The following is a 26,840-nucleotide window of genomic DNA, read 5'->3' on the forward strand; positions in this document are numbered from 1 at the left end:
TGAGGATCAGTAACTGATATTAAAATGTATGGCTGTAAGCAACTGTAGGAATAAACACATGTATTTCTCTGCATGCTTTAATTAGTTCACTTGTGTTTTGAACTGGTGCCTAAATATCTTACATGTCCTTTTTTAATTTTTTTCCCACAGCCCTATCATGAATTCAGCAGTGCGTTTAACAGATCAGCACATCAACTTCAGATCCTTGACACCAGCCAAGCAGTCCGAATCAATTAATCTGAAAGCCTCAAAAAGCATGGATCTTGGTAAGAAGGGGTGGGGTGACATACAGGTCATCTTTTCAGTCTTAGCCCGTCTGCACCATCTCTGTTTCTTGCTTTTGTTTCTTAAACACAAACATTAGGGAATAAGTTCTGCAGAGGAGCTACAGTGATGAAGACAATGGTCAGCCTCCTATAACATCTAATTGCAAGTACCCTTTTTATTGAAGCTGAAGAAAAGGGTTTGCTTTTTCCTTCTCAGAGGCCATTCTGTCCTTTGTATTGAAATCTAAACTGAAAAACAAGCTTGTAAAAATGAGCAGAAAGAATTGCTGTACAAGTTTTATATGTCTAAAAAATGTAGCAAAACAGCAATAACAAAAGCTGTTTCCACATAGCATATAAATGATTGCAAAACTACACTGGACAAAGGCTATAACTTTTGTAAGACAAATTGTGTATTCATTCGCAATGACAAAAACAGGCAATCAAAGTGTTGCTGTAGATCTTTATAAATGCTTGAAGAGTGGTCAATGTTGTGCAGAAAAACTTGCAGGGTGGGTGAAGCAGAAAGTAAGGGGTTCTTTCAATATTGGGAAGGCATTTGCAGGTGGATCCCATTAGGATGTCATTAATCATAGATTTGTGTGCTTTGTTGGATCAAATTTTGTACACCAGGAATAGAAAATTAATTTCATATATAGTTTCAAGGTAGGTTTTTAGTGGTGCTGATTTTTCCCTCCTTCCCTGAAATGCTGTAGATTGGTCTTAGATTTTGTATTGTTGATTTCTGTTGTCATCTTAATGTAATATCTTAATGTAACATAATACGTGTGTAATCTAATGGAATGTAAGAAAAGTCAAACAGTTCTTAATGCAGGGTAAGAATGGGTAAGAATTCATTTAGGGTAGTTCTTAAGGCAGAATTTTAAAGCTGCTGCATGACCAGAGCAGATACTCATCCTTTTGCAGTTCTGTTCCCCTATTTTGGCAGAGAGTAGTGTATTTTTTTAAGAATGGAAATGCTCCTCAATAAGGAATGAGTTTTACAGACTTGAGTCAAAACATGTATTGTATGTAGTCTACTGGAAAAAATAATGTTCAACTTTCCTGAGTCTTCTTTTAGAAAGATTTATCTACAGCTCTTAAAGAGGTCACTAGAAAGAATGCTCACAAGCACCAGTGTGAAATTAATCCATGGAAGTGTGCTTGAGAGCATATCCGTAACAACCAGGTAATTTGTACTTCCTTTTGTCCTGGTCTGTATTTGTTTATTTTTTGAGATTCAAGTTTATAAGTATAAGTAATCTGCTCTTGACACTCAGAAACAATGCTTTGAGAATGTATATGAGTCACTAAATCATAGGGGTTAAAAACTGAAATTAAATTAGGTGCAGAAAAAATAAATATGTTTTTAAGAGCTTTCAAAAATTCTTGCTTATAGAAGGTAGCTGCTGAAAATGCCCCTTCTGCTATGAAAATAAAAAACAAAAGGGATAATAATCAGTCTGATTGGAAGCACAGAAGTTTTATCCTTGTCATATGTAGTGATGTGAAGGTAAATCTATTACCTGAGATAGTCATGTAAAAAACTGAAGGGACTGAACAGACTACAATCATCCTGTGTTATAGAAATGACAGTAGATGAAGTAAAATTGCTTGCACGTAGCTTGACAAATAAAGAAACTGAGGAAGATAAAAGCTGGGACCTTTTGCAGTCATTTTCTAGTAAGCAGTGAAGTACCATGTTCAGCTTCCCACCTTTTGAAAGATTTTAAGCAGAAGCTTCTGGCTGGAAGAGTAAAAGGAAAAGGAACATGAAAATCTTAGGTGAAGTAACTGCAATATAAAATGCAGTAATATTTTGCTTATTACTGAACTGCAGTCAGAACCCATAGTAACTGCACATCCCAACATGGAGCTGTGTATCCATTACTGGTTTCAGTGCATTGTTTGCCACCAAAATAAGAAAAGTGCTGCTGTTTTCATCTTCCAGATCCAGAGTTGAGCTTGTCAGAAAGATTTATTCAGCATCACAGAGGATCTGTGGAGCAGATTGGTAACAAAGAGGAGGTGAACACCACCCAAAAGTGCTTGTATAACTGCTAGGCCCTCTTTTTCTAGTCCTCACGGGGTGCTGTCTACTTACTACTTTTCTTTTGTACTCAAGTTCTGCCAATGCCTTCCAAAATAAGTCCAACATCATGAACAGAAAATTCAAGGAATTGGAGTTCAGGAGGAGAGCTCTGAGGCCATACAAATGTGATTTAGGTGCAGTTCCTTCCCCTTTAAACCAAATTGTCTCTGAATCAGGTGTGATACAGGGCATCAGTGTGAAATCTGTACTGCTATTCACTTTACAAAACATTTTACTTCACCTTAAAATGTATATAATGCATCTACTGCCTAATTATAAGATTTGAAAGGCATGGATTACATAATGGCATCACCATTAGAAGGATCATCAAAGGTCGGTAATAGAAAATTTTAAGCACTTAGAGACCCCAGAATCCAAACTTTTCTACAAATTGTGAACCTTATGATTAAATAGTAAATTCATTAAATTGGAGAGCTAATCAAATTATATAGTAAGGGTCTTTCTGGCTTTGATGAAGGTTAATGTAGGCACAAGAAGCAAAACTCTTAAGTAAAGACTAGTCTGTAATTATATAGGTTCACAATGGAAACCCATTTAACACTGATGTTTATCTTTTCAGATTTTATATAATTTAGGCCCAGAAAACTTTGAGTGCCTAATCTGTTTTCCAGTTGTATTTATTTACAAAATAATTATTCTAAATTAATATCCTCAGTGAATAGTATAAGGAAATAAGGATGGGTGATCAAAAAGTATTCAGTACTGCTTACATGTTGAATCAATTTGTCATTGTCAGTCTCCAGAGCAAATCTTGCAATAACGGTTACTTGCCAGTTGGGCAGATATGGTTTAGTTTATTAACTCTTAGTGCATTTTTGGGTTGTCGATTGAACAGCTGGACGGGAACAATGGGCATGAACCGCTGCCAACTTGTTTTTTAGGCAGGGCTCTGTGCTGCCATGCATGTGCCATGGGTCATATGAACTGACACAAGTTTTAACTGCTGAATTCACAAACAGCATGAATCTAGAAGTACCATTGTCTAGAGATGGTGTATTTGAAGAATTCAGGTTATTTGCAGATGAGGTAGTTTTAGCTTGAATCTACTTTAAATAAATACATTAAAAATCTGTGGCGTGTGTGTTACTGAGTTACAATTGTAGACACCCCAAACATCAAAAAGGCAAGTACAGTGATAGTGATGATATCCTTCTGCAAATCATATGGGGGTAGGGTGACCAGTTCCCTGCTTTAGCATTCATGATTTCCATAGTCTCAAAGGCTTCTCAAAATTTACAGCTTCATTCAGAGTAATCGGGTACAGATTAGTTCCATATCAGCTATAAGTCCTAATGTTCTTTCCTGCTGCCGTGTTGAGATAATGACAGCGCTTTCAGGATCACTGGTAGAGTTCATATCCTGTGTCTTACAGTATATTTTTCTTTGTCTTGCCTACTTTTATTTTGAACTGGTGGTGACAAAAGAGCACAGCTACCCCTTTCCTTCTGCCGATCCTGGCACCTGGCATGTCCACTCACTTACATATTATTTTTGTTACGGATTGGTGGTGTTTGAATGTGTTGGCAAACATTCTCCTTGTACTGTGATTTCAAGAATTTGTGCAGGGCCAAATGAATACTAAGAATGCATGGCTGTACTGACCAAGCTTAGATTGTATGCCAAGTTTGGACTTGTGCTTATAGCATAGTGTTAAAAATAAGAAAAAAATCAGAAATGCCACAGTTATGTCATGTTCTCCCTTCCCAATGAAGTGGTGCGCTTTTTTTGAAACTTAATGGCAGATTAAAAATGAAGAAGAAATCAGTGGCTTCTATACATGTCATTGGAAGGATGATTTTCCATGTAACAACCTTCTATAAAGACACATTTTGCCATACGTTACCACAGTTGTCTAGAGAAGAATTTCTGTATAGTTCATCAGAATCCATTTTCAGTAGTTCTTTTTTTTTAACTATTAAAAGGTAATTTTTGTGGAGAGTGAATGGCAATATGGAATTTTTTTTGAATGTTGTATTGAAATGTGAAAATAGGTGTGCTATTAAGAAGAAGACAGGAAAGATGGTGTTTTATTATTTATCTCCAACGCCCCTATTTTCCATAAATCTTTATGCACAGGAGTGATTTAGGCTATGCATTAATGTACTGTAAAAACCGCAGCCATGGGAATCGTATGCAAACACATGAAAGTGTGGCTTGGTTTAACCTGAAGCAATGTGAAATTGAATTGTATGAGTATATAGTAATTTTGTTGTGTATCAATTCAGGCAAAGTACTGTGTGGATTTATATTTGAGGATGTTGGTATAATAACCCATGACCTCTATCCCAAAGTACTGCTCATCTCCCATTCCTTTCCTGTAAATAGCAAAAGACCCATAGATCTTAACTGGTTAAGCTCTACAGCCTGAAGAAATTGAAATACCCTTTACTTGATTTTGAATATGGATAAGATATTATTTGCTAAAACATCATTAGATGTAGAGTCCCTTAACCATAGGGCTTTTTTATTAAAGATACTGGCCAATTTATTTATGTATTTAGGAATAATTAGCAAGTGAATATGCAAGATGCAAGGTGTGGAGTATTCTGCCAGGAAGCCAATATTTAACTAATGTCTTTGTTAGTGAAGGGATGCATTTGATTACAGTTTATACTTTTAGAACACCTTAAAACAAAGAGAAACCAGGTTTTCACATCCAGAAGTATGTAGGAAAAGCAGTGAAGATGCAATTAGCTACTTTGTGGTTTGCGCTGAACCAGATTATTCTTATTCTGAGTGTAATTTTGGATGTTGAAATAAATATCTCAAAACGTAACCAAATGAGGAGTGGGCAGAACTGATGGAGAGTACCCTTTAATCAATGTTTTGATTCAGATACAATTAAAAAGAATACATTTTGGAGAGTCTAGTGAGAATTACAGTCTTAGTGAAAAAAAAAGTGCTTTGGTATTTTAAAACCATTATTTTGTTAAACACATTGCATGCATGGAATGTTTATCAGGTTGCTTTGGGTTGAAATCAACTTCAGAACTGCATTTAGAAGCCAGTTAAGCTCATTAGAACATTAATGAGGAAGTGGAGAAGATGGCTCTGGGTTCTGAGAGACTTTTCAATTTTACTGGCTTATAAACAGTAATTTAACAAATCATCTCTTGAAGAGAGAGACTTTCCAAAACCGAAACCGTCATGGGTTTAGGAAAATCTCTATTGCTTGTAGCTGTGATTGGTTTTGGGATCAAGGGCCAAGAGAGATTTTAAAATTATTATAGCTTATGTCATGAGTAACTTTCTAGTACTGTGACATTAGATGTATGTTTTCTGAGGCCACTCTGCAGAATAAATTTTAAGAAATGAACGCGACATAGTTTTCTTAGTTTAAACGACTTTCAAATTCTTGTTTGTAAGATCCATAAGTAGGGAATGAAACAAAATCATTTATTAAGTAATAGAGAAACTGTGAACTGAATTGAAATGAGACTAAAATCAAGTTTATTCTGTGTGAAAAAGGAGGACTTTTAACAAGGACGGTGTCATTATTCAGTTTCATACTAAATCTGCATTGATGCAATTGAGGGGAAGGTGAGCTGTGGTATAAAGACAGAAGGGGGCAGAAAGGAATATTAACTTTCTGGACTGGTTGTGTAGAAGAGGAAGCTTGCTGCAGAGCAGGCTGGAAGCATGTGAGCTGTGGTGGTCATAGAGCTGAGAAAATGGTAACACATGGTTGAGGACGATAGTTTCTTATGTTGCTTTAGTGAAAGTTTTAAGTGAGTTAATCTGCGTTTAGATTAATGAAGTGGTGGGGAGAAATGGCAATTAAGTTAATGTATAGCTACTATAAGAAAGTACAAATGATAATGAAGTAACTTTTAAAAACAAATTTATAAATGTTACCTACACTGTGTCTTAAACCTGTTCCTTGTCAGTATTTTCAGCCAATGAATGACAGGTTAGATTAGAAATTTGTGGTTTAACCCTAGGAGGTGTGAAGAAGTGTTAATGACATACAGGAGATGTGTAACGGGGGAGTTGGATCAGTTTTAGCCTGGTACAGTTTCTCTGGAACAGAGGTGAAAAGAGGATTAGAGAGGACAACAGAAGTGTAAAAGAAGCTGTGATGGCCTCAATTAGCAATGTAACCTTCAAGAATGAGTAGTTATGCCACTAAAAGAAAGTGAAGAAATTTATACTGGCTGACTGGGAAATTGTGAAACAATGTTATCTTCTGCTTGGAGAGAAAACGTTTCCAGTGGACAGCATGAACTGTACTACTGGTTCTTCAACAACAAGTAGTAGTAATAGTGAATGCAAGCTGAGGCATTTACATTCTCATGTGCTGACATGTAAGATGTATCCCTCGGGGATTTTCTCTGAATACAATTGAATTCAAGTACTAAATCAATTCTAACTAAATTCCTGTGAAAAATCTAATTAGAAAAAAAACCTTGTACAGGTGAAAAATGAATCCAGAATTTTTGGTTTGGATGTGATTTATTCCTGTCTTTGTGCGGAGCAGGGTATCTCAAATGTTGTGTTGCATGCCATACTGGAAAAGGCTTATCTTTTTTATCACAAAAGTATTTATCCTTGGTCCTTGTGCAAGCTTTTTGCTAGTCTCAGTGCTTTTCAATATTAAGGTGAAGAGGAATCTATCAAGGACTCAGTCCTTCCAGACTGAGTAACTGATGGATAACCAGGTGACCACAGAAAAGGAGAGATGGGCCCTTACATGAAGTTTCACTGTTGCTAGAGAGAAGAAGGCAAATTATTAAACGAAATACTTTTAAGACAGAACAAGTTTACCCTTCCTAATACATTTTATTGCTTATGTAAATTTTAGCGTAAAAGCCTGTACTGTTTGTATGCAGTACTACAGGGCAAACCTAGAACGGCAAGCAGCATTTTCAAAGTGATAGTTGTGAGCCAACATTTGGCACAATTTCTCCGAGTGATTTATGCAGCTCATAGATGGGGAAACGCTTCACCAAGAAAATAAAAATAGCAGGAGAATTATGTCATTGGCACTGTCATTGACTAAAATTAATTAATGGTGCTGTGCCTTCATTATAATGAAAGGGCTGAGTAAGGACACAGTTAATCAGAAAAAACAGTGATCAATTTGTAGCTTTACTTTATTTTCATGTGTATATACCATAGAGACTGATGCATTCTTAAAAGCACAGAAGCATCATTTATATATGTGGCTTGGAAATATAGCCCTTGTTAATTGATCAGTGTATAATAAAAAAAAATATATTAGGCTTCTTATAGATTAATAAAAAGGTATCAGGAAATTTGTTTTCTAGGAAATTCTTTGATGTTTCAGTGTTTCTTTTTATTATTTTTCATTAATTGTAATTTTAATCCTTTTTACTTCTTTCCTGAGTGCAGAACTGCAGCTGGCCTTCAAAGGTACGTGTCAGTTTGTCCAGTAGAAATATAAGTAACTTTCATACATTTAGAAGATTTTAAGTAGCTGTTAGTCCATGTGCAAAACTGATCCTTCATAAAAGAAGTGCTATGTTGAATAGTAGTACCCTGCATCTTGTGAATAGTGGTAACTCCTTGTTTGGGGAAAAATAATATAATGGTACAGTGATTGAACTGGGCATAATTGCCCGCAGCATAGATTTGTGTAAATCATAGTTAGGAAGTAGTATGACCTTTAAGTAAACTTTGAGGCAGTACAGAAGGCTTGTTATATGCTGAACCATTGAAAATCACGCGATTCAAATAAAATGGCTACCTTGGTTATCTTGAGTAGGGTACAGAAATGGCAATCAAAAGACTATGTGGAAGCACATGGATGCATTGCAGGGTACTTCTATTGTTTTCTTAAACCAAAACAGCACTCCAGAATATTATGATAGGGAATTCTAATACATCTGAGTATTCATGGCATAAAGGGTTGGGGTTTTTTACCATTTGTTGTGGTTGTTAGCATCGTTTAGGGGGAAAAAATAACTACCAGTTGATTGCTGTCAGCTGGAGAGATTTGTTTGTTCTAGTAATATTCCATCTTTCCTAATCTGTGGTCTTGCTAGTCCCCCAAATATACATGCTTTTCTTAAATAGCTGTTGAACTTCTGTCACTTGTATTTCAGCAATTACTTTGCTACCTGACAGTGAAAATGTAACTGGCTTCTCTGGTGCAAATGCAGTTTCTAAATTACAGAGGTTTCCTTAAAAGAGCTAGGGTGTTTTATACTGACAAACATTAATAACTTCATGAAGTAACATCCCCAGGAGTTCCAGGGGCATATCAAAATGTGAAGTATTTATTCAGTTTGTGACTCTAAGAAGTATCTTCTTGTTTGTGAGTGTATTTACTCTATTGCATTGATCCTTCTCAGATTTTTGTTTCTGAGTTTTGTGTCTGTAGTCCCCAAATTAGGTGATTTCCCTTTTCTTTTTTTTTAGTGTTTTGGATTTAACAATTCTAGCTCAAGAACGTATCGTATTTCTAGTGTCTTCATAAAAATAGTTAATTGAAGGTTTTTTATAAATGCTTTCCTGATATATCCCATATATAAGCTGAAGTTTTCATAGTTGCAATAAAATTACTTCTTGATGTTGCAATATAAAAATAATTAGGATTTTTTTAGTTTTAAGAGTAGGCAGTATTTTTTTTTTCAGTTTAAAATCTTTCAGGTGCCTTTCTGCAAAGATAGAGAACAGTAGTACAGTCTTAGAAAAGAAGTTTACACTTAGCTTATGTTTTTTTCAGAAGCCGAGGAAGATAGCCAGAGAAATACTATTTTTGGCATAGCTGAATGATTGCATGAATTTTTAACACCACACAGGGCAGTGTTTCCAAATGCTGTTTTGTGAAACAGGACATCCTATATGCTTCCTAAATGAAATTTTTAGCTACAAAGTTTTCAACTTTAGCATATAAAGTATTTACCTGTCGTTAGCCTTTCTCTTTTTTACTGTCGTCTTCAGCTTGTTCCCAGAGGAAACAAGAGAAGGAATGGGATTTTCATCCACTGGACTTGTCTGTAGCACTCCTATTCAGTCTAATGAAAGATGTCCAGCCTAGAAGTTACTGCCTAAGCATAATATCCCATGAAATGAAAATTACCCCTTGAAGGAGCACGCATATTTTGCTCAAACTTTGATATAAAACTTTAATTTTTGCATTTCCCATTTTTTTCCCAACTTTTTTTTAAGTGTACTTTAGCTCAGAATGCTAACCTTGTATTCTGGTAAGATTATTTTTCATTTTCTAATCATTTTAGTCTTGCTTTTTTCCCTCCAGTATTAAAATCTAATTTTTGTGTGTGAAGCTGGTATGTAAAGTATGATTAAGTTAAATGGATTTATCCCTTTTAATAATGTAAAACTTAGTTTCAGGCAAACCAAGTCATCAGCATACTTTAAAAAAAATGCTGTGAACCTTGGTATCTATTTTTTTAAAGCTTGTATGTACTGTAACATACTCTAAGTAATTATCATATATTACAGTGGTTGCCATTAGTGACTGCTATAATTAAGGTTGCAAATCAGCTTCCATTATAATCTCTTGTTTTCACACAGTCATAACTTGTCAAAACACTAACCTTTGGGACTAAAGTTTTCCATATTTTTTCTGCTTAAAAGTAAATTTGGGAGGAGAGAGGAGGAAAAGGAGTTTGAACTATCCTTCTAGCAAAAGTCTGGTCTTTTTATGTTACAGGATCAAACTGTGTATCAAGGAGCTAAATAGATATATCCAGGGACTAGGAAAACCTAGAAGAGAGATTAAAGGACAAGGAGTACAGAACCGCCTTGAATTTTAATTGCAGTTCTAATTTTGACTAGCCCCATGGTTGCTTTGTTTTGCAGCATCTCTGAGTAATGCGGCAAAGTATGAGTCCTCCTTGATTAGTATCGAAGTCGCACAGCAAAACTACACTATGTAATTCTACCAATAATCAGATGGCAGTCAGATTACAGAGGTAGAGAAGAGATGCCAGGGCCAGTTGTGGATTCATGATTCCAGTTGTGAATCCTAGTCCTCAGTCTGATGCTGGTTTTGGAGGGAAAAGCTTCCCTAAATGTGGGGGGACAATATAAGAAAATATTTACTGTGATTATTTTTCTAGTAGTGGCTCCTAAATGTCAATAATCACTGCAGTGGGCGGAAAATAACACATTCCTGTATGACTGCAGGTAACCCTGTGTGTAAACTTTTTATAGTGACCACTATGCAAAGCTTGTCTAAGTTTCCATTTATGGTATTTCTGGTATGACTTGACAATTTATTTTATCATATAAAGAAATAATGCTTTAAGGCATGATACAAGGGACTGCTTGGGCAGGCAGAGTTGAAGGATAACCTTTCAACCCTAACATTCATTTCCTGTGCTTGTTTTAACATCGCTAACATTACATTAGCACCTTTTTTTTGCATGGAATTCATTTTAAGAAATGATGATTGGTTCTTCCCTCAGCCTTTTGGGAGAGTATTTTAATTACTTTCTTGAGATATATGATAATAAACTGAAGTACAGCTGCTAAAGAAAAATTACAGTTTTTGTTACATTCAGAATTTGCTTCTCCACTCATCTGCATGCAAACTGTTGCTAATGTAAACATCTTCTTTTATAAGATGTTGTGAAATACTACAAAGGTACGATTTACAGGTAAAATAAATTGTAACATAAAAGAAAGCACAAGCCTTCAAAAAGATCAGGTTTTGTGGGACCTCATTGTCTGGGAGGGTCCTGTGAGTCAGTGAGATGTCTTGCAGATGGTTTTCACATCTGGATTCTTTTTACAGTTGAGGTCTTTGATCTGAAAATGTTACAACTCTCCTATGCCCTGTGATTTGTCTGGCAAGATGAGTTATTTACAAATGCAATTGCTCTTCTGACAACTCAGTTTTGAGTGTGTAAGTGCTGAGGTCCTGATCTGTAACCCACGAGGACTGCTGATAGTCCTTTTATTGGTTTCAGCGGGCTTTGATTCAGATATTTGGACTTTGAAGCACCCCCAGGTGCATTAGGTAAAAAAAAGCTTTTTACAAACAATTATAAGTTAAAAGATTTAGGATGTGATGTGTCTGAAATAATTTGATGGTATTTCAAAGGCTTGTGAATTTAAATAAGTTTCTGATCTTTGTGTCTTTTCTTTTATTCCTCCAGTGGCAGATGAAAGCAAAGTTGGTTTGTTGGCCGGACACAAATCGGGTAAGCAGTTCTCCTGTTTTGGAGGAAAAGTCAGCAACTTGGAAATCGTATGGGCAGTAAATTAAATCAGTTTACAGAAACTGTGGTGACTGAAAGAGTTGCAAATTAAGGCATTACTTTGTATGCACTGACTCCAAGTTGTACAGTGATGAATTAGGGATTGTTCTTTGCCAGCCAAACAGTGCATGTAGCTGACTCATTTGCAGGAAGAGCTGTAACTTTATTTTTCCGTGCAAGTGTTGTAAACTGAAGAAGACTCCCCTTTAAATAAGTGCATGTACAATGTGTCTTTTGGAGCATGGAGACAAATGATGCACATTTTGAAAAATATAAATATTTCTTGCTTTTTCTTCTTGCTCTGAGTTCCACTTACATTCCCAGGAATATTGAAGGTAACATTAAAAAATTCTACAGCTTACAAAAAGAATGTCAAAGCTTTTGCATTCATTGGGCTTGTGCGGTAGAAATAACTTGTTTCTTCTAAAACTTTTCAGGCCATAGTAATAAACTAAAGTCAGCCTATACTGCTGTCATTACTGTACCTACTTATTAAATAGGGTCTGGAAACCACACCATGGTACTGTTCAACTTCCAGCTTTTGTATCAAAAAAATTGTCAAGGAAATGTCACATAAAATTGTAATTTTTCACAAGCCACAGGTAAGCTGACATAAGAAACCTTAAACTTTCTAGAAAAGTTATTCAGCAATCTCTTCTGATGCTTGAAAACCCTACAGTATCAGGCTGCTCCTTTTGTAGTGTGATTGCACATTGCCTTTTTCCACTCACTTGATAGAACTAAAAAGCAGAATTCATGTAAAGGAAGGTCAACTATGAGATTCCTGATTGTTTATAGTATTCCTCCCTGTACAGCTGGGTGTAAAGAAGGCTTTAGTTCTCTAGTGTGGATTTTACTTATCTGAAGACCTTTTCATGAACTTAACAAACAAATTTTTTCTTTCTGGCATCTTTCCTATGTCAGTGAACTTCTTGGATTCTCTTTCTGAATCGGGAGTAGTGCAGATGTCTTGTAATATTATCACTCCTGGGGAGAAAAAAATTCATTCAACCTTTTGTTTTGAGAATGTAAAAATGTCAGATGATCTTGTCAACTTGAAGAAGCTGCAGGGTGGCCCTTGGCTTTTTCCTCTGCAGAAAAATTACTACAAATGTTGAAATATCATGAAGTTTTTCAAAGATCACTGGAATTCACTGCTATCAAAGAATATTGTAGGGAAACTTGGTGAGATCACAACTCTTTGGCAATCATTTGTTATGGGTACATTAAGCTTTATAATATCACTTTTACACTCATTTGATCTTTCTTCTGCACACTTCTCCAGAATCTTGAAAATCGTGGCTTTGAAAAGTTTTCTATTTGAAGACACCTACAAATTTTATGTGAAAACATGGATCCATGCTTATTAAACTTTGACTTGTTTCCTTTACTTACCTTTCATAGGCCTCTTACGTGTACCTAGGATCTTTTTTCATTGACTAAATTCAGGGGTCAATAGATCACCTAAGAAATAGTTACAAAGACCCTACAGGTTGGAATATTTCCCCCTCCCTTCAGAATAAAAAGAGTTAGCTAACTTCTGAGAAGGTTGGGTTGTAAATGATTTTTCTTGGTTCTTTAAATGCTGTTCAATTACTGTTGAAACATGTTTCTCCCCTCTTTGTGTTCTGTTTCCTAACCCTTCATAAAGAGAAATCAAGCTGCAGTTTCAGCTTTCTCATGGTTCAATTCAAATATTTATTTTAAAGGTTTGTTCAAGAACATGGTATTCTTTTTCTCTGGTCCCTTTTTACTGTATGTTTTTTGGAATTACATATCATACACACATTTTGCTGGCATTCAGTCACATCACCAAACCAATGTTTCAGTATCGTTCATTATGCTGCCTTCCTATAGGTACCTTTTCCAAGAACACACTAAGGGAGTCGGAGTCATTGCAGCTTCTTGTGGTGGGAGCAAAACACCATTATTTTCTCATTACAGAGCAGAGAGTTTCCATCCTATTCTAGACTTCAGGAAATTAAACATATTTCTCTACAGAATTAATTATCACCTACCAACAATCAATGCAATTATCCCTTCTCTCCTTCAACATGACTTGTTCTATGAAATACGCAGTCGAGTAATTCTCTCTAGGGAAATATCCTTTCTGTTCCTTCTGGGGCAGTGGCTTTTCAAGCATATAGTCTCAGCTTTATGTGTAGCTGCTGTATCCCTTGCATATTACGTGTTAGCAGCAGCAGGAGTTAGTCGTGTGTATTCATTTCAAAAAGCGTTATCACAAGTCTGCAGAAGACCAAGGCATTAGAAGGATCTGTAGCTGTAGCCCCATCTGTCTTTTTACATGTTGCACCCACAATTGCAGCAGGGTTTATTTTTTTCTTCCTTAAAAAGTCAATTTGATTTTTAGAAGCATGTCTAGAAACATCCTGAGCTTGTAAGTGTTCTATGGGAAGATGGCTGGAGACTTGTTTCTGTATGTCACCCTCACAGAAATGCATCTGTGTCTTCCGGTTCTCATAGCTGGCTTGTCCTTCATCCTGCTGGGTGGAACACTTCAGCAGTGCTTACAGGTGTTCTTAGTGTTGCAAATATTTCCCACAATCATAGAATCATAGAATAGTTAGGGTGGGAAAGACCTTAAGATCATTAAGTTCCAACCCCACTGCCATGGACAAGGACATCTCACACTAAACCATGCAACCCAAGACTACATCCAACCTGGCCTTGAACACCGCCAGGGATGGAACATTCACAACTTTCCTTGGGCAACCTATTCCAGTGCCTCACGACCCTCACAGTAAAGAACTTCTTCCTTATATCTAACATGAATTTCCCCTGTTTAAGTTTTAACCCGTTACCCCTTGTCCTATCACTACTAATAAAGAGTCTCTCTCCAGCATCCTTATAGGCCCCCTTCAGATACTAGAAGGCTGCTATGAGATCTCTACACAGCTTCTCCAGGCTGAGCAGCCCCAACTTTCTCAGCCTGTCTTCATGCGGGAGGTGCTCCAGTCCCCTGATCATCCTCGTGGCCCTTCTCTGGACTTGTTCCAACAGTTCCATGTCCTTTTTATGTTGAGGACACCAGAACCGCACACAGTGCTCCAAGTGAGGTCTCACGAGAGCAGAGTAGAGGGGCAGGATCACTTCCTTCGACCTGCTGGTCACACTCCTTTTGATGCAGCCCAGGATACTGTTGGTTTTCTGAGCTGCAGAACCACTGGCAAAAGCACTGGAGTGCCGGATTGATGTAGCCTAGGTGGCCCTTTCTGGAAAAGACCAGAGTTCAAGTATTTGTGTGCAAGGCATCTTCTCTGAATCCTCTGAGAGGCCTTTGTCCTCTGCAAACCTTCCTGTGTGCTCAGCAATGGTGTGTCCACATTTCCTAAACTTAGTTCCAGACAAGTGGTGCCTCTGTTACAAAGCAAAGAAAATCCCTGAAAATTCACAGAGGTGAAAAATCAGCAAACTTCACCTTAGTTTCTCAGGAACTCTTAGCTTTTTAGAAAAGCAATTCCAGGGCAGCTAAGAGGATATCAATAAGGAAGGGCAGGAATGTTGTACCTTAAATATAACCTGATTTGTATCAAATACTGAAATCAAGTACTCAATTATTTGTGGCTATTTTTAATTATTTTTTTCCTTATATTCTTTTTTTGTGTTCTGATTTACTGCTTAGAATGCTTTTAGTATGTATTGACTGTCTGCTGAGGTCTCTTGCTGACACAGCTCTTTCAGATGATGCAGTGCTGGAGAAAAGCTGATGAGTCTTTCTTTATGAGCTCTGACATATTAATTAGCAAAATGGGCAAAAAAAGCTTTCCTATTTTTATTTTAATGTCACTAGACCATGCTTTTGGCTGGGGCTACGTTTCGAGACAGTTTTGAGACAAGATGAGTTGAAGATCTTATTTCCTTGCTGGCTGCTTCATGAGGAACATGTGATGGGGCTATGGATTAGTACTTGCAAGACTGAGTGATACAGGGCTAGCTCTTTTACCAAGCTGAATTTGAATTAATGCTATGTGGCAAGAGATAGGCTTAGGACCTGAGCAGGAAAAAAGCCTACTGGGGTAGCTTGACAGATGCTTCTGGTCAAGTTCTGCCCCTTACTGTTAATTTTGCTGATGGGGTGGTTACCAGGTTAATGTTCAGCCTATGGGTAGGTTTAGCCTTCTGAGAAAGAAGGCTTGAAGAGGTGGATGTACAGCTAAAGCCTGCAAAGGTAAGGGCTTTATGAGATTCAAGTGCTGATATATCTGGTAGGCTTCCAGTCTGTACTGCTTCATGTATGGATAACTGAGTTGTGGTTAAGATAGGATTCAGACCGGGACTGGAGATATTTGGGAATAAGGTAGGTTAAAGGTCTTGATGTATCTCTGCATCATTTAATACCAGGATGTATTCTGCATTAAATAAATTTTACTGAGGTTTCATTAAGGCCAGGATGAGCATTATGTCTTAGGACCCAGGAGTGGTTGAAAAATTAGGGGTATTCATAGATTTTTTTTATATGACCCACTGAAATAGGATATGGAAAGTGCAACAGGTTAAGTGTTATCATTGCCTTCAGGAAAGGTTCTCCAGCCTATTGTAGGAATCATGGTTGCAATGTAAGTCTGAGACACTAAGGTTGCACTTACACAAGTGTAAACTGAATGTCCCTTTTGGCTTTAAGGTTGGGCAACACAGGATGATCCTCATCTGTGCTCTGAGCCTCTATTGCAAGATGGCTTCAGGCTGCCTCTGGAAGCTGTGCCTGCTACATCCTAACTCTTAAACCATTTCTAGGAAGTGTCTGTGAGAGCAAAATAGCTTTTGCATAGCGCAGGTGATTGCATTCTAGTAAACTCAGGTGTACCCAGCCACTGCTATATCTGCAAATATAAACATAACCGGGGGGTTGGAACTTCGTGATCTGAAGGTCCTTTCCACCCCTAACTGTTCTATGATTTTAAGAACTCTAGCTTAATTTTTGCAGGGACAGAGCAGGGTCTGGAGCAGGCAGAATCCAGTGTGTTACAGTTCGTTCTGGTAAAAGAACAGATGGCACACAAAATTGGAGAACTCTTTTTTGTCTTTTTCCTTTTTTTTTTTTTTTCTGTAACTGGAGGAGTCATGCAAAGGTTGAGCTATTGGAACATCAGCAAAATCCAGTGGCTTATGTGTACTTGTGTAGCACAAAAGGCTCTTTTAATGAAGGATTTTGTTGGGGATTAATGGTTGGGTTAGGAAGGACTACAGAAAGCTTAGTGGATACTGCTAGGCTTATTTGAGACCAGTGCCACTGTAGCAAGTTTGGCTTCTAGTTTTGATTTGCAGGCAGCACAATTACATTGAAGAGGTGTGTAGGGAAGTGGTGTTTTCCTCTCCTCAGATCAGATCTCATGATTTTGTTAAACAAGCCTTCTCACTGCTGTAGATGTCATTAAAGCTGAGCTTTCCAAAGGGGGCATTGGATTTAGTACTGAGTTCATAAGGATTTACATAGTGTCTAGATCCACAGTGGAAAAGACTCCTGTGAATGGCTGAGCTGCCTGGCATATGCAAGTGAAGTGTCTGTCCAAACAAGGACCTTGAGCTGAAAGCACGTAGTTTATAGAATCTGACACTTACCTTTTCATTTGTGAGAGGAGGAAAAAGGTTGATTTTAGTTCATTTCTCTTTGATAATAAAAGTCTAGTACTTGTCTGTGTCAATCATTCTTGCAAGTGTGAAGAGGAATTGCCTACCTTGTAGACTGCAGCATACCTTAGCAATACCCATGTAGCCTAACTTAACCTATGTATCTTGGGTTGGGTACTGGAAGCAAGCAAACTGGTGGCACTGGAAGCTGTGCTATGGGATTTTCCCTTAGTTCAGCCAGTGTAGTGCTCAGTGCTATTTCAGTTTGACACAAAACCAAATGAAATATTTTTCTATGATGCTTCAGTGCTCCATGTTATCCGTAACTCATGCCTCTTTAAGCTTCGAATCATGAAGCTATGAGTTAAGTTTGATGCTTGATTGCTGGGAATATTTTTGCAAGATGTTTTCACGCTTTTACTGTTACCTTCGCCTTGGGCTTCTCTCCCTGGATTATTCTTTTCTTGTGGTGATGGTGGTGGTATTATTATCATAATCATCATCAACAACTTTGATTGTCCAAGCAAAGTGTTCCTTTGACCATAGAGTTCCCAATAAATTGCTGTCATCTGAGAATCTCTGTTGACTCATGCAGCCGGAGTCCTTTTTATTCTGCAGGGCACTTAGAGTTAATGTTTACTTCTATACTTATGTCTGGTAAGGTCTGAAGTCAAAGACGTTACATTCAATCTATTGTTTTGTTGTGGTCCAAAAGTTAAAATGTTTAGCTTTCACTGAATCTCTGCCTACTGTTGTATTTTTCTTACCTTCAAACACAGCTTACCTAGTGAAAATCGGATGATAAATTAATTTACTTAGTACTCTATGCCAGTATGGCTTTACTACCCTGTTTTTAGTACCCTTTATTTTTTATTTTAATATGTATATTAGTTTCCATGTTATAGATTGTTCTAACCGTCTACATTGGGAGTGGTAAAGGGCCTCGTTTTTGACATTGCCTAGTTGCACAAGAACCAAAACTGTGTTTTGACCAAGCCTATGGGACAGGAGAGCACTATACTGAACTGCTGGGCTGCAGGATTTTTTCATGTCTGAATGGTCAAAGTCTGGAAGTCTGTAGGAATAAATCCCGAGCCTCTAGCTTTCATGAGCTGACTCTTAAGAATTAGTCTTGTGATAAATGGTCTTTTGATTTTTCTACTATTTAGAGTGCTAAATATAATGTATGAATGTTTAGCTGAAAAAACTTTCATTTGTCTGTTGGAACTTCATGTATTTTAACCTGTCAGAGATAGGAAAGTGTATTGAGACAAGATGAAAACAAAATTAAAACTTGAGTAAGAGAAGCTCAAACTGGATATCCTGGATATTGATTGTTTTTAAAAGGCTATTAAAAATGGAACTGATGCAGGAGTCATATCTCCCCCCCCCCCCCGCTATCAAATGGTGTGTATTTCTGCATGAGTAGTTTGATGTTACATTGCCTCAGGAAAAGGAAGTCTGGGCACTGCACTTCCTGAGCTTCAGACAATTATTCTGGGTTAACAGGACTTGCTGTATTGTTGAATTTGAGGAAAGAGCAGCTTCTTGATCAAAATCTCTTCTGAGTGCCAGGCTGGTGGTCTTTACAAACCCTCTTTGCCTGCCAGGCCTATGTGGCTGGTAAACAACTCTCATGGATAAACCTGGTTAGATAGTTCTCCTCTATGGAGGGAAACAAGCTCTCAGTTTTACTCTGAGGAGGATCATTTTATGTCCCTGATAACTCACCAGCTGTAACTACTCCTTTGACGGCTTTTTTTTTCCTTGTTTTTGAAGACTTTATTAGCTGTGCAGTGATGATTGTTGTGACCCCTTTTTTGTTAGGTCCTGAGAAAGTCATGTGTTAATAAAAATCCCTCACTTGAGGGTGCAGTTTGATGTTACTATGTTGATCTAAATCAGCTTACTGCTGCTGAAAAAAGCAGTCTTAGTCACCATACCTCCTACCCACAGCTGCCTGGTTCCCATCACTTCTGTTATTCCAGTTCCACAGCTTAGCTGGTGAGATGGTTTAGAGAGCTAAAGCAGCCAAACACTAAAACAAGACAGACAAAAGTGAATAGTGCTGGGCTTGCCTCCTTGAGCCACTCATTTGAGACAGGCAAGCTTGCCTGCCAGTATTTGGGAAACTTGGCAAGTGGATGGACATGGGAACTATGGCTTTCAGGGCAGTTGTCTATTAAATCACTTTATCTGCTATGTCAAACCATACCCTTTTTAAATTCAAATGCCAAACTTACATTGATTTTTTTTTTTTTTAAGAATTTTACTTTCCATGGATAAAATTACTTCCCAGTGGCAGGAGCAAGGAATAAAAGAAAAAAAAATAAACTCTGCAAACTGAAGAAGGGCATCCCTGCTGTCTCATCCTTAAATCACAAGAATCTTTCCTTAAATCACTTATTCACTTTGATTTTATGAATTCTTTGTGTTCTGTGACTGACTCTTAGTGCACATTGTATTAAGAGATGCCAGAGCAGTGCCCATTGATCTTTCTTTGAACTACAGTGAATAGAACTGATCTGAGAACAATAACGAACTTGCAGGAGAAACCCGTTTCCCTCAAAGTTCTTGTGTGAGATTTAGGATCTAGAGCAGATCTGAACATAGACCAACTGCAGTGTGGATGCAAATTCAAGGGTCTGTGGTTGAGGTTTTATTATATAGCATAGTTGATTTAATGGTTTCCTGTCTCCTGAAGAGGATCCCATGACACCCCTGTAATCACAAATGCCTAGCCACGTGTTTCTGCCTCCTTTCTCTCTATGCCAGCGTTATTAATGTTATAATTCTGAGATGAGCTGTTGGGGGGAGCTAATCTAGCAAGAAAGTAACTCTGAAAAAAAGAATAGTGTTCTTCTGGTTTAGCCAACGAAGCAAGAAAAAGGAAGTTCAGGAGAACAGAAGAATGATTTTGTAACTGACAGTTTTTGATCCTGGGATCAGCCTGAGCTGAAGGAAGTTGACCAGGGTGGAGGGGGTAGAAAGGCACACCTGAGGAAGAAAGCATGGATGAAAGAAGATTTGCAGATCTTCAGAGATGTCTTTGTGCTGAAAGAAGGAAAGCGGAGGAGCAAGTTTGAGTGTTTCTTTCTTATCCTGAAGACTCAACTGAAAGTGAGTTTCTGAGAGGTCCTGTTTAATGGCCAGTGAAACTTGGGTTTGTGTGGTTTTGACTGTGTGGTATTACTTACTGTTAAAGGGCTATGGCTATCTTTTAGCTTTTGGGGGGCTGCTAAATGCTGGGTCTGGTCCTGTCCTAAGGAATGAGAAAAGATTGAGGAGTCCTTGGGAGCAGCCGAGTCTGATGAGCAGGGTGAAGTGCCAGATGGAGTGAACAGGCAGCTCAGACAGAAAGGACGATTTTCCTGAAGAGCCACAGGGACTGGGCAGGGTTTCTTGCAGTTCAGCTGATCACAGAAAGCTGCTGAACCAGAAAACAAATGATCTTGTAAAAGCATAAGTTGAGCCAAAGCTTTTATTCATTCTGTCTCACCCAGTAAATGTGAATTCTCTGTGCTACCTGAGTGTGGTAAAACAGAGCTTCTACAGGAAAGCCCTTTCCATATTTGCAATCTAAGCAAAAAAGTGCACGTACATCTACCCAGAAGTCCTGCACAACTTGGACTTCTCTGGGAAGGAAGCTCGTGCCCTAAAAGTGTACCAAAGATAGATATTTCAGTTTGACCTTTGTGAAACAAAACTTAGAGTTCCTGCAGATGGGAACTACACAGAGCACTCCTGTGAATGCAGAGCTAGGGAAATGGCTGCTAAAGCTGTGACATGAAGGTTATTACAGCAAGATGCTGGAGGGTGATTCTGGGTGTCAGGAATGCCTCATTTTTACGTATGGGTAAACTTGGAGTGAACAGTCTGCATGGCAGTAAAGATGGCTTTTCACAGAGGAGAAGGCCTGGTCTGGCAGATACCCAACCTGCAGTCTTCAAAACTAAACAACAGAGGTTAAAGATTTACTTCTTTTCCATCACATCTCAGCAATATGGGAATTACACATTTTCCAGTACGAGTTGTTGGCATCCAGGGATTGCAAGCCAGCAGCCTTTTTCCTTGGGGAGTATTCTTTACTCCAGGAGCAGAGAAGGGGGCAGGAACTTTGTTTAATGTGAGCTGGGAAATGTCATGCTCAGCATTTACCCAGTGTTACAGCTTCCTTCTGATGGAGAAGTGACTAGGAAAAAAAAAATCCAACACACAAGAAATTTTTCCAGCCATGATACTCATATATTCATATTTCTTCTACCTCGTGTTTTTTTCCTCTTTAATTTCCTGAAGTGATTCTGGGCATATTGTTATATTAGCTGAGGCGTGGGGGTGAGGGGTGTTAATGCTCACACTTCATAGTTGCTATTTATCCGCCTGGTCAGTATTGCCGAATATTGTTCTATGCAAAATTCAGTGAAGCAAGTCAAGAGATTATTAAAAACCCTAGAATGTTCAAGTAGTATGAAATGAAAAAGTGCAGACTTCTAATAGTTGTAATGAATGCATCCACTTACCATAAGGCCTTCTAGTATTTGAAGCGGTCATCATTCTGTAGTAAATAACTTTGTGCCTGCAGGGGTCTGTTGCTTTCTGAAATACTCTCTCTTGTAAATGGTGTGGTGCTGGCATGAGTTATCAGTTGTAGGCTGTTTGGGGCACGCGTTCTCTTCCTGAGACCTGTGATACTTTTTGCTGTGCAAAAAGCAAAAGTCTATGCAGAGTCTGCCAGATTTTGTGTCTTTGCTCAAAGTTTCTGTTTTGAGCTGGAGCTTCCTGCTGCCTCGTATTCCAGGTTGCTCCTGACATGGGGGTACGAGAACGTGTAAATATAGTGAATGTGTCTATATGAGGAGTGAGGTATTGGGCAGAAATAAAGCTCTCTCTTTCTTCTTCAGAAGTGGTTATTAGGATGTGAGATCTTGGCATCTCTGGGTGCTGGAATGCCCAGTAAGAATCCTTACTAAATTTGATTTGAGATGGCAAAAAAACCCAACAACTAGAAAGCTGGCATTAACCCCAATCAAAGCATAAGAAACAGGAAGTTTGAAGAATGTAGAGAATTTGGTTTGCTTTTTATTGAAACAGTGGAGATTCAAACTAAGGCGCAGAAGCAAGCAAAGGAAGTTTAATGTTTAAAATCCTGGGGGCTTCTTGCTGAAACATGATCTTTAAATCGGAGAGCTTCTCTGGTAAAGGTGCCTGAACAGATGACTCATCGAAGTGCCTGGATGAATGATAGCAAGCTGGTTTCCCTCATGGAACAACCCCTTTGGCCCTAAGAAGAAAGCTGAAAACAGCAAGTGGATCCATTGGGTCTCCTGCATCTCTAAGGCTCTTTAGTCATCAGCTCTTTAGCTGGTGACAGCCAGACTGCATCTATTTCAGAAAGCAAAATATGTTGCCTCAGACTGCTTCTTCTGTAATTGAGAAGAAACTGCTGATGTGACCCTAATGCATGTGGGTAACATTTACCTCCCTCTGCAGTTAGAACTGGAGTCACAGCCTTCCTGCCAGTCTTCTCTCTCACTATTGGTTTCATGTTCCTTCCAATAGTACCTGTGCATTTTTCAGGGTTTGTGGTGAATGATCTGCAGATGTTCAGGAAAGGCCTTCAGAGTACTAGGTACTAAAAAGTTGGTTGTGATCAGTGTTGGCAGCTACTGTGGTTCTTTTAGTTGCTTGTTGTGATCAAAGAGACCAACAGCCACTGCCGAATGCCTCATTTTATTAATCCTTTCCCTCCAGGAGCTGGGTTTTTGCTGAGCTTAATATTCAGTGCTGGCAGTGGGTATCCTGAAGTCATTGATGCCAAGGAGTTAATGAATTTGGAAAACATCCCAGATAATACATCTGGCTGAGTAACTTACATTTTGGAGTATGAAGTATGAGATGTAGAAAGAAGAGCACTGAGCTAAATGCGCTACTGGCTGAAGAGGGGAAAGGGACACTTATCTTAAACTAGTTGATAAAAGTTAAAAATGACGTAGCCCCACAGGTTTGACTGTTGTGGTTTTGTTTGGTTTTTTTTTTGTTTTGTGTGTGTTTACGGGGTTTTAACGTTTTGTAACACTGTGTATTTGCCAGTTACATTACCTTCTGTGGCTGAGATATAGACAGGGAAGCATTTGTAATTCTACACTTTGAATGATTTTTCTTCATTTTTTCTTTTGAAGTCTCATCATGTTGCCATGTCAATAAGAAGGATTTTGAAGGTAGCTACCAGTAATGGCTATTTCTAGTCCAGCTCACTTCTGGAATGGTATCTTGTACAGTGTTGCCTTCCGTAACATTTGAAATCAGGTTTTATTATATAAAGTGGGTTGCTGGAGCTATTTATTAATACACATCTTTGTGTAATAAAAGCTGTGCAGAGCAATATGGTTCACAAATTAACTTGGAAGAAAAGAATTGTATTGCTATTTGTGTATCTCATGAAACAGCATTATTTTTAGTGGGTCTTTCAATACACCGATGCTACTTAGCACTTACCTACATAGCACTCTGAAAGTACCAGAAATATCATCCCTAATTAAGTGTCCTACTAAAATCCTTTTTTCTGACCTAAGAGCAGAGCAGGAGAGTGTTTCTGTACATAGCAGTGACAACCCAAATGGAAAGTATTTCATAGAAGAATAGAAAGCACTTCCTGAGTTACCTGACTACCAGCAGGTACTTTCTTATATCTCAGGCAATGGCACCATGCTGCCCTTTCAAAATATATAAGTTATTGTAGCGTTTACCCCTTTTTTTCCTGCCTAATGTCTTGATAGATAAAATTTCTCATTGGCTTTAATTTAGTCTCGCATGGAGTGATGTAGTGTCCAATCATTTCATTTTGCCTTCAAGTAATTAGCGTAATGATTGGTACCTTAACCCTATGAGTGCACAGAAGATCCCTATTGAAACAAGAACAAACTTACTTATGTTTGGGTTCTTTAAAGAAACTTAAATACTGATTTTTTTAGTTTGGTTTTCTCCCCAAGTAGTCTGGCACATATACTGAGGCTAATCTGTATCTGACTCCTGGCCTTTTAGTTGTTCACCCTCTGTTGTGAAAATCGTCGCTAATCCTTCCCTCCTCTTCAAGCTGGCTCTTACTTCTAAAAGAAACCTTTGTGGATTGGGTATCTGTTTGGTAGGGGAGTAAATCTATGACCTGAAAGCTTCACCTTCAGATTTTCAAGGGTGTTAACAGACTTAGCCCAGTTATATCTACATAATCTTTATTTACTCACTTTCTTTTGGACTCGTGATACTAGTTCATGCAGAGATTTCTGCCTGCTGTTCTGCATATGGTTCTCCTCTGTCCCCCAGTGCCAGGAGAGCACCCAGGGCATAGTCTCCTGGGGGCAGCTGATGGGGACAGTTCCTTGCACAGTATGTTTCAGTATTAGCACTGTTTTTTTTCTGTGAGACCATCTCCTTCTGTTCTATTGTTGCTTGCTTGCTAAGTTCACAGACTGAAGGGAGTAGGAAGGACCCATTCTATGTAGTTTGAATAGAGGGCTTGGGGCAAAGCAGTGAATTCACTGGAGAGAGGCAGACCCTAATTCTACAATTTGCCCAATTTCAGAATGCTGGTTTCCTTATTTCCATGAAAGCAGCAACACCCTGACTGCCACACTGAAAGCTTAAACAGGGATCAGTTCCCTTCCCAGTGCCACGATCAGAACTGGCAAACAGAGGAACAAACAGAACAGAACTAGAACTTGGCACTAGAAGCTTACGTCCATTACAGAAAGGGTGATTGCTGTTACACAGGTTGCAAACAAAAACCTCAGTTAACTTGCTGTGGCAGTTTTCAAGCCTCTCTGTGCAATAGGACCAGAACAGAGGATCTGGCATTGATTTGTTTGGGTTTTTCATGTAATTACAATTTTTGTTGCTATCTGCACTTGGCAGAAATTCCTGTGTTCAAAAAAGGGGTTGGGGTTTTTTGGTTGCCAGTTGTAATACTGCTGTTGACAAACAGAGATGTTATGAAAGAGAAATCCAATATAGTGTGGTTATTCAGATGCCTCTTTTTTTTTATTGCTTTATAATTGGCTCAGAAGCCTAATTCTGAAAACAAAATGACAAAATTGTTCAATCGAAGCTTCTGGAGTTTCATTCTTTCTAAAAAATAGCACATGAGCTTTAATTTTAAAGGTACAAAAAAGAATGAGCATTACAATCAGGACTAAATTTTGTTAGCTGTTGCATCAAATAGCTCACTGCTTATTACTGAAAAGTGCATCATAAAATAGCTACAAAGGAGAATTCTCAGTCTGAGTTTATACCTAAAAAGCAAACACATTAAAAAAAATGGAGGAGAAAAATTATTTCTCACAGTAATTCTTTTTCTGCCATCCTGTAGGAAATATGGGTAAATCATGAAGTCTCAGGAAAAACCTTTGCTCTCCTTTACACATGGTTTGCTTTTTCTTCTCTTTTTGTGTATAAAGCACGGGTGTAGTGTGCAATAGTCACTATGTTATCACCTGTTAAGTGTCATGCGTGACACATCCCATTACGGATCCTGTGAAATTGGAGCTGTTTGAAGTAAAACTTTCCATTCAAGTGTCAGTTGAAGCCTGGGTTTTGTTTGCTTTTTTTTGACAGAGATTGTTCTTTTACTGTCTCCTAAAATAACTCTGGTATTTGTTTTTGTTTAGGAGAGGAAAAAGTAAGAATACATGGCTAGAGGCTGGGATGATAGCAAGCTAGTGGGGGTTGGAGGGGAGCTGGAAAAGGGTGCTGGGGATAGGGGAAAAGGGAGATTGGGCATGTGGCTAGGTGAGAAAATGCAGTATGGGGTGCAGTGAGCTGGCAACAGAGGGAGTGGGAGGGGGGCTGGCTTGTGCTGATCTAGCACAGTGGATCTGGAATCTACATGGGAAAGAAGAGAGTGGCAGCCCTTTTTTACAGCCTTGCAGTAAAGAAAAGGCTTTTCTTTAACGCAAACAAAACCGGACAATAAAAATAATCTAGGAAACTATAAAACTCTATTGAAAGAATGTAAGTTTGAAGGTTTAAGGTGTCAGATGTAAGCAAACGCTAGCGGTAAGGATGCCTTCTGCAAAGGCAAATCACCTGTATAACCATGAGCCTATATAACCATGAACCTATGAGCATATATAACCAAAACCTACTTCTTCCCAAAGACTATACTTTCAGCGTACAAGAGGGTAATGACGGCTGTTGTGTAAGGCCCAGCCCTGGCCTCCTTTATTACTGGAGGTTAAAGTGTTACGTTTACTATGGTTGGAGGATATGATGTTAGTAGTTATGATATCTCAGGGAAAAAGAAACACTGTTTCTGTTTTCTAGCCATTAAATGCTGCTGAAATTATTTTCCAGCTCTGCCTATACCTCAGAATTACTGGGGGCCCGGAGGTGTCTTCAGACCACATGCAATGAGGTAGTCAGTCTGTTCTTCACCTTACTGCTGCTTGACCTGCATGTGTGCTGATTTGCAGAAGTGCTCAATGCATTCAGGTTGCAACCAAGGCCAGGGACAATAGTACTGTGAGCCCAGGAAATACTACATGTTAAGTATTCAGAAGAGGGAGTGGAGGACAGGAGAATCAGGCCTTGAGAATCTTAAAATCCTTCTGTTTCAATTCCTTGTCTCTGACACACAGATAGTACATGTTTGTCTTAAAATGATCTCATTAGTGTTTTAAACAAAGCTTA

General features: G+C 38.3%; 1 protein-coding gene across 3 annotated transcripts in view; it reads left to right on the forward strand.

Moving 5' to 3' along the window:
- The window catches only part of PARD3B (par-3 family cell polarity regulator beta), a 429,596-nt gene that overhangs the window by 238,583 nt on the left and 164,173 nt on the right, over positions 1–26,840 (forward strand). For 2 of the 3 annotated variants that reach the window (XM_061455066.1, XM_061455058.1), the window contains exons 15-16: positions 151–266; positions 11,469–11,513. In XM_061455066.1, the coding sequence (XP_061311050.1) occupies positions 151–266; positions 11,469–11,513 (161 nt within the window). The remainder of the gene's footprint in view (positions 1–150; positions 267–11,468; positions 11,514–26,840) is intronic. The other variant, XM_061455076.1, reaches the window with a different exon arrangement.

This window comes from Pezoporus flaviventris, unplaced genomic scaffold (genome assembly GCF_033815535.1).
Source record: "Pezoporus flaviventris isolate CSIRO_AGI_PZ_B2104156 unplaced genomic scaffold, CSIRO_AGI_Pfla_v1 ptg000001l, whole genome shotgun sequence".
In the NCBI taxonomy this organism is placed as follows: domain Eukaryota; kingdom Metazoa; phylum Chordata; class Aves; order Psittaciformes; family Psittacidae; genus Pezoporus; species Pezoporus flaviventris.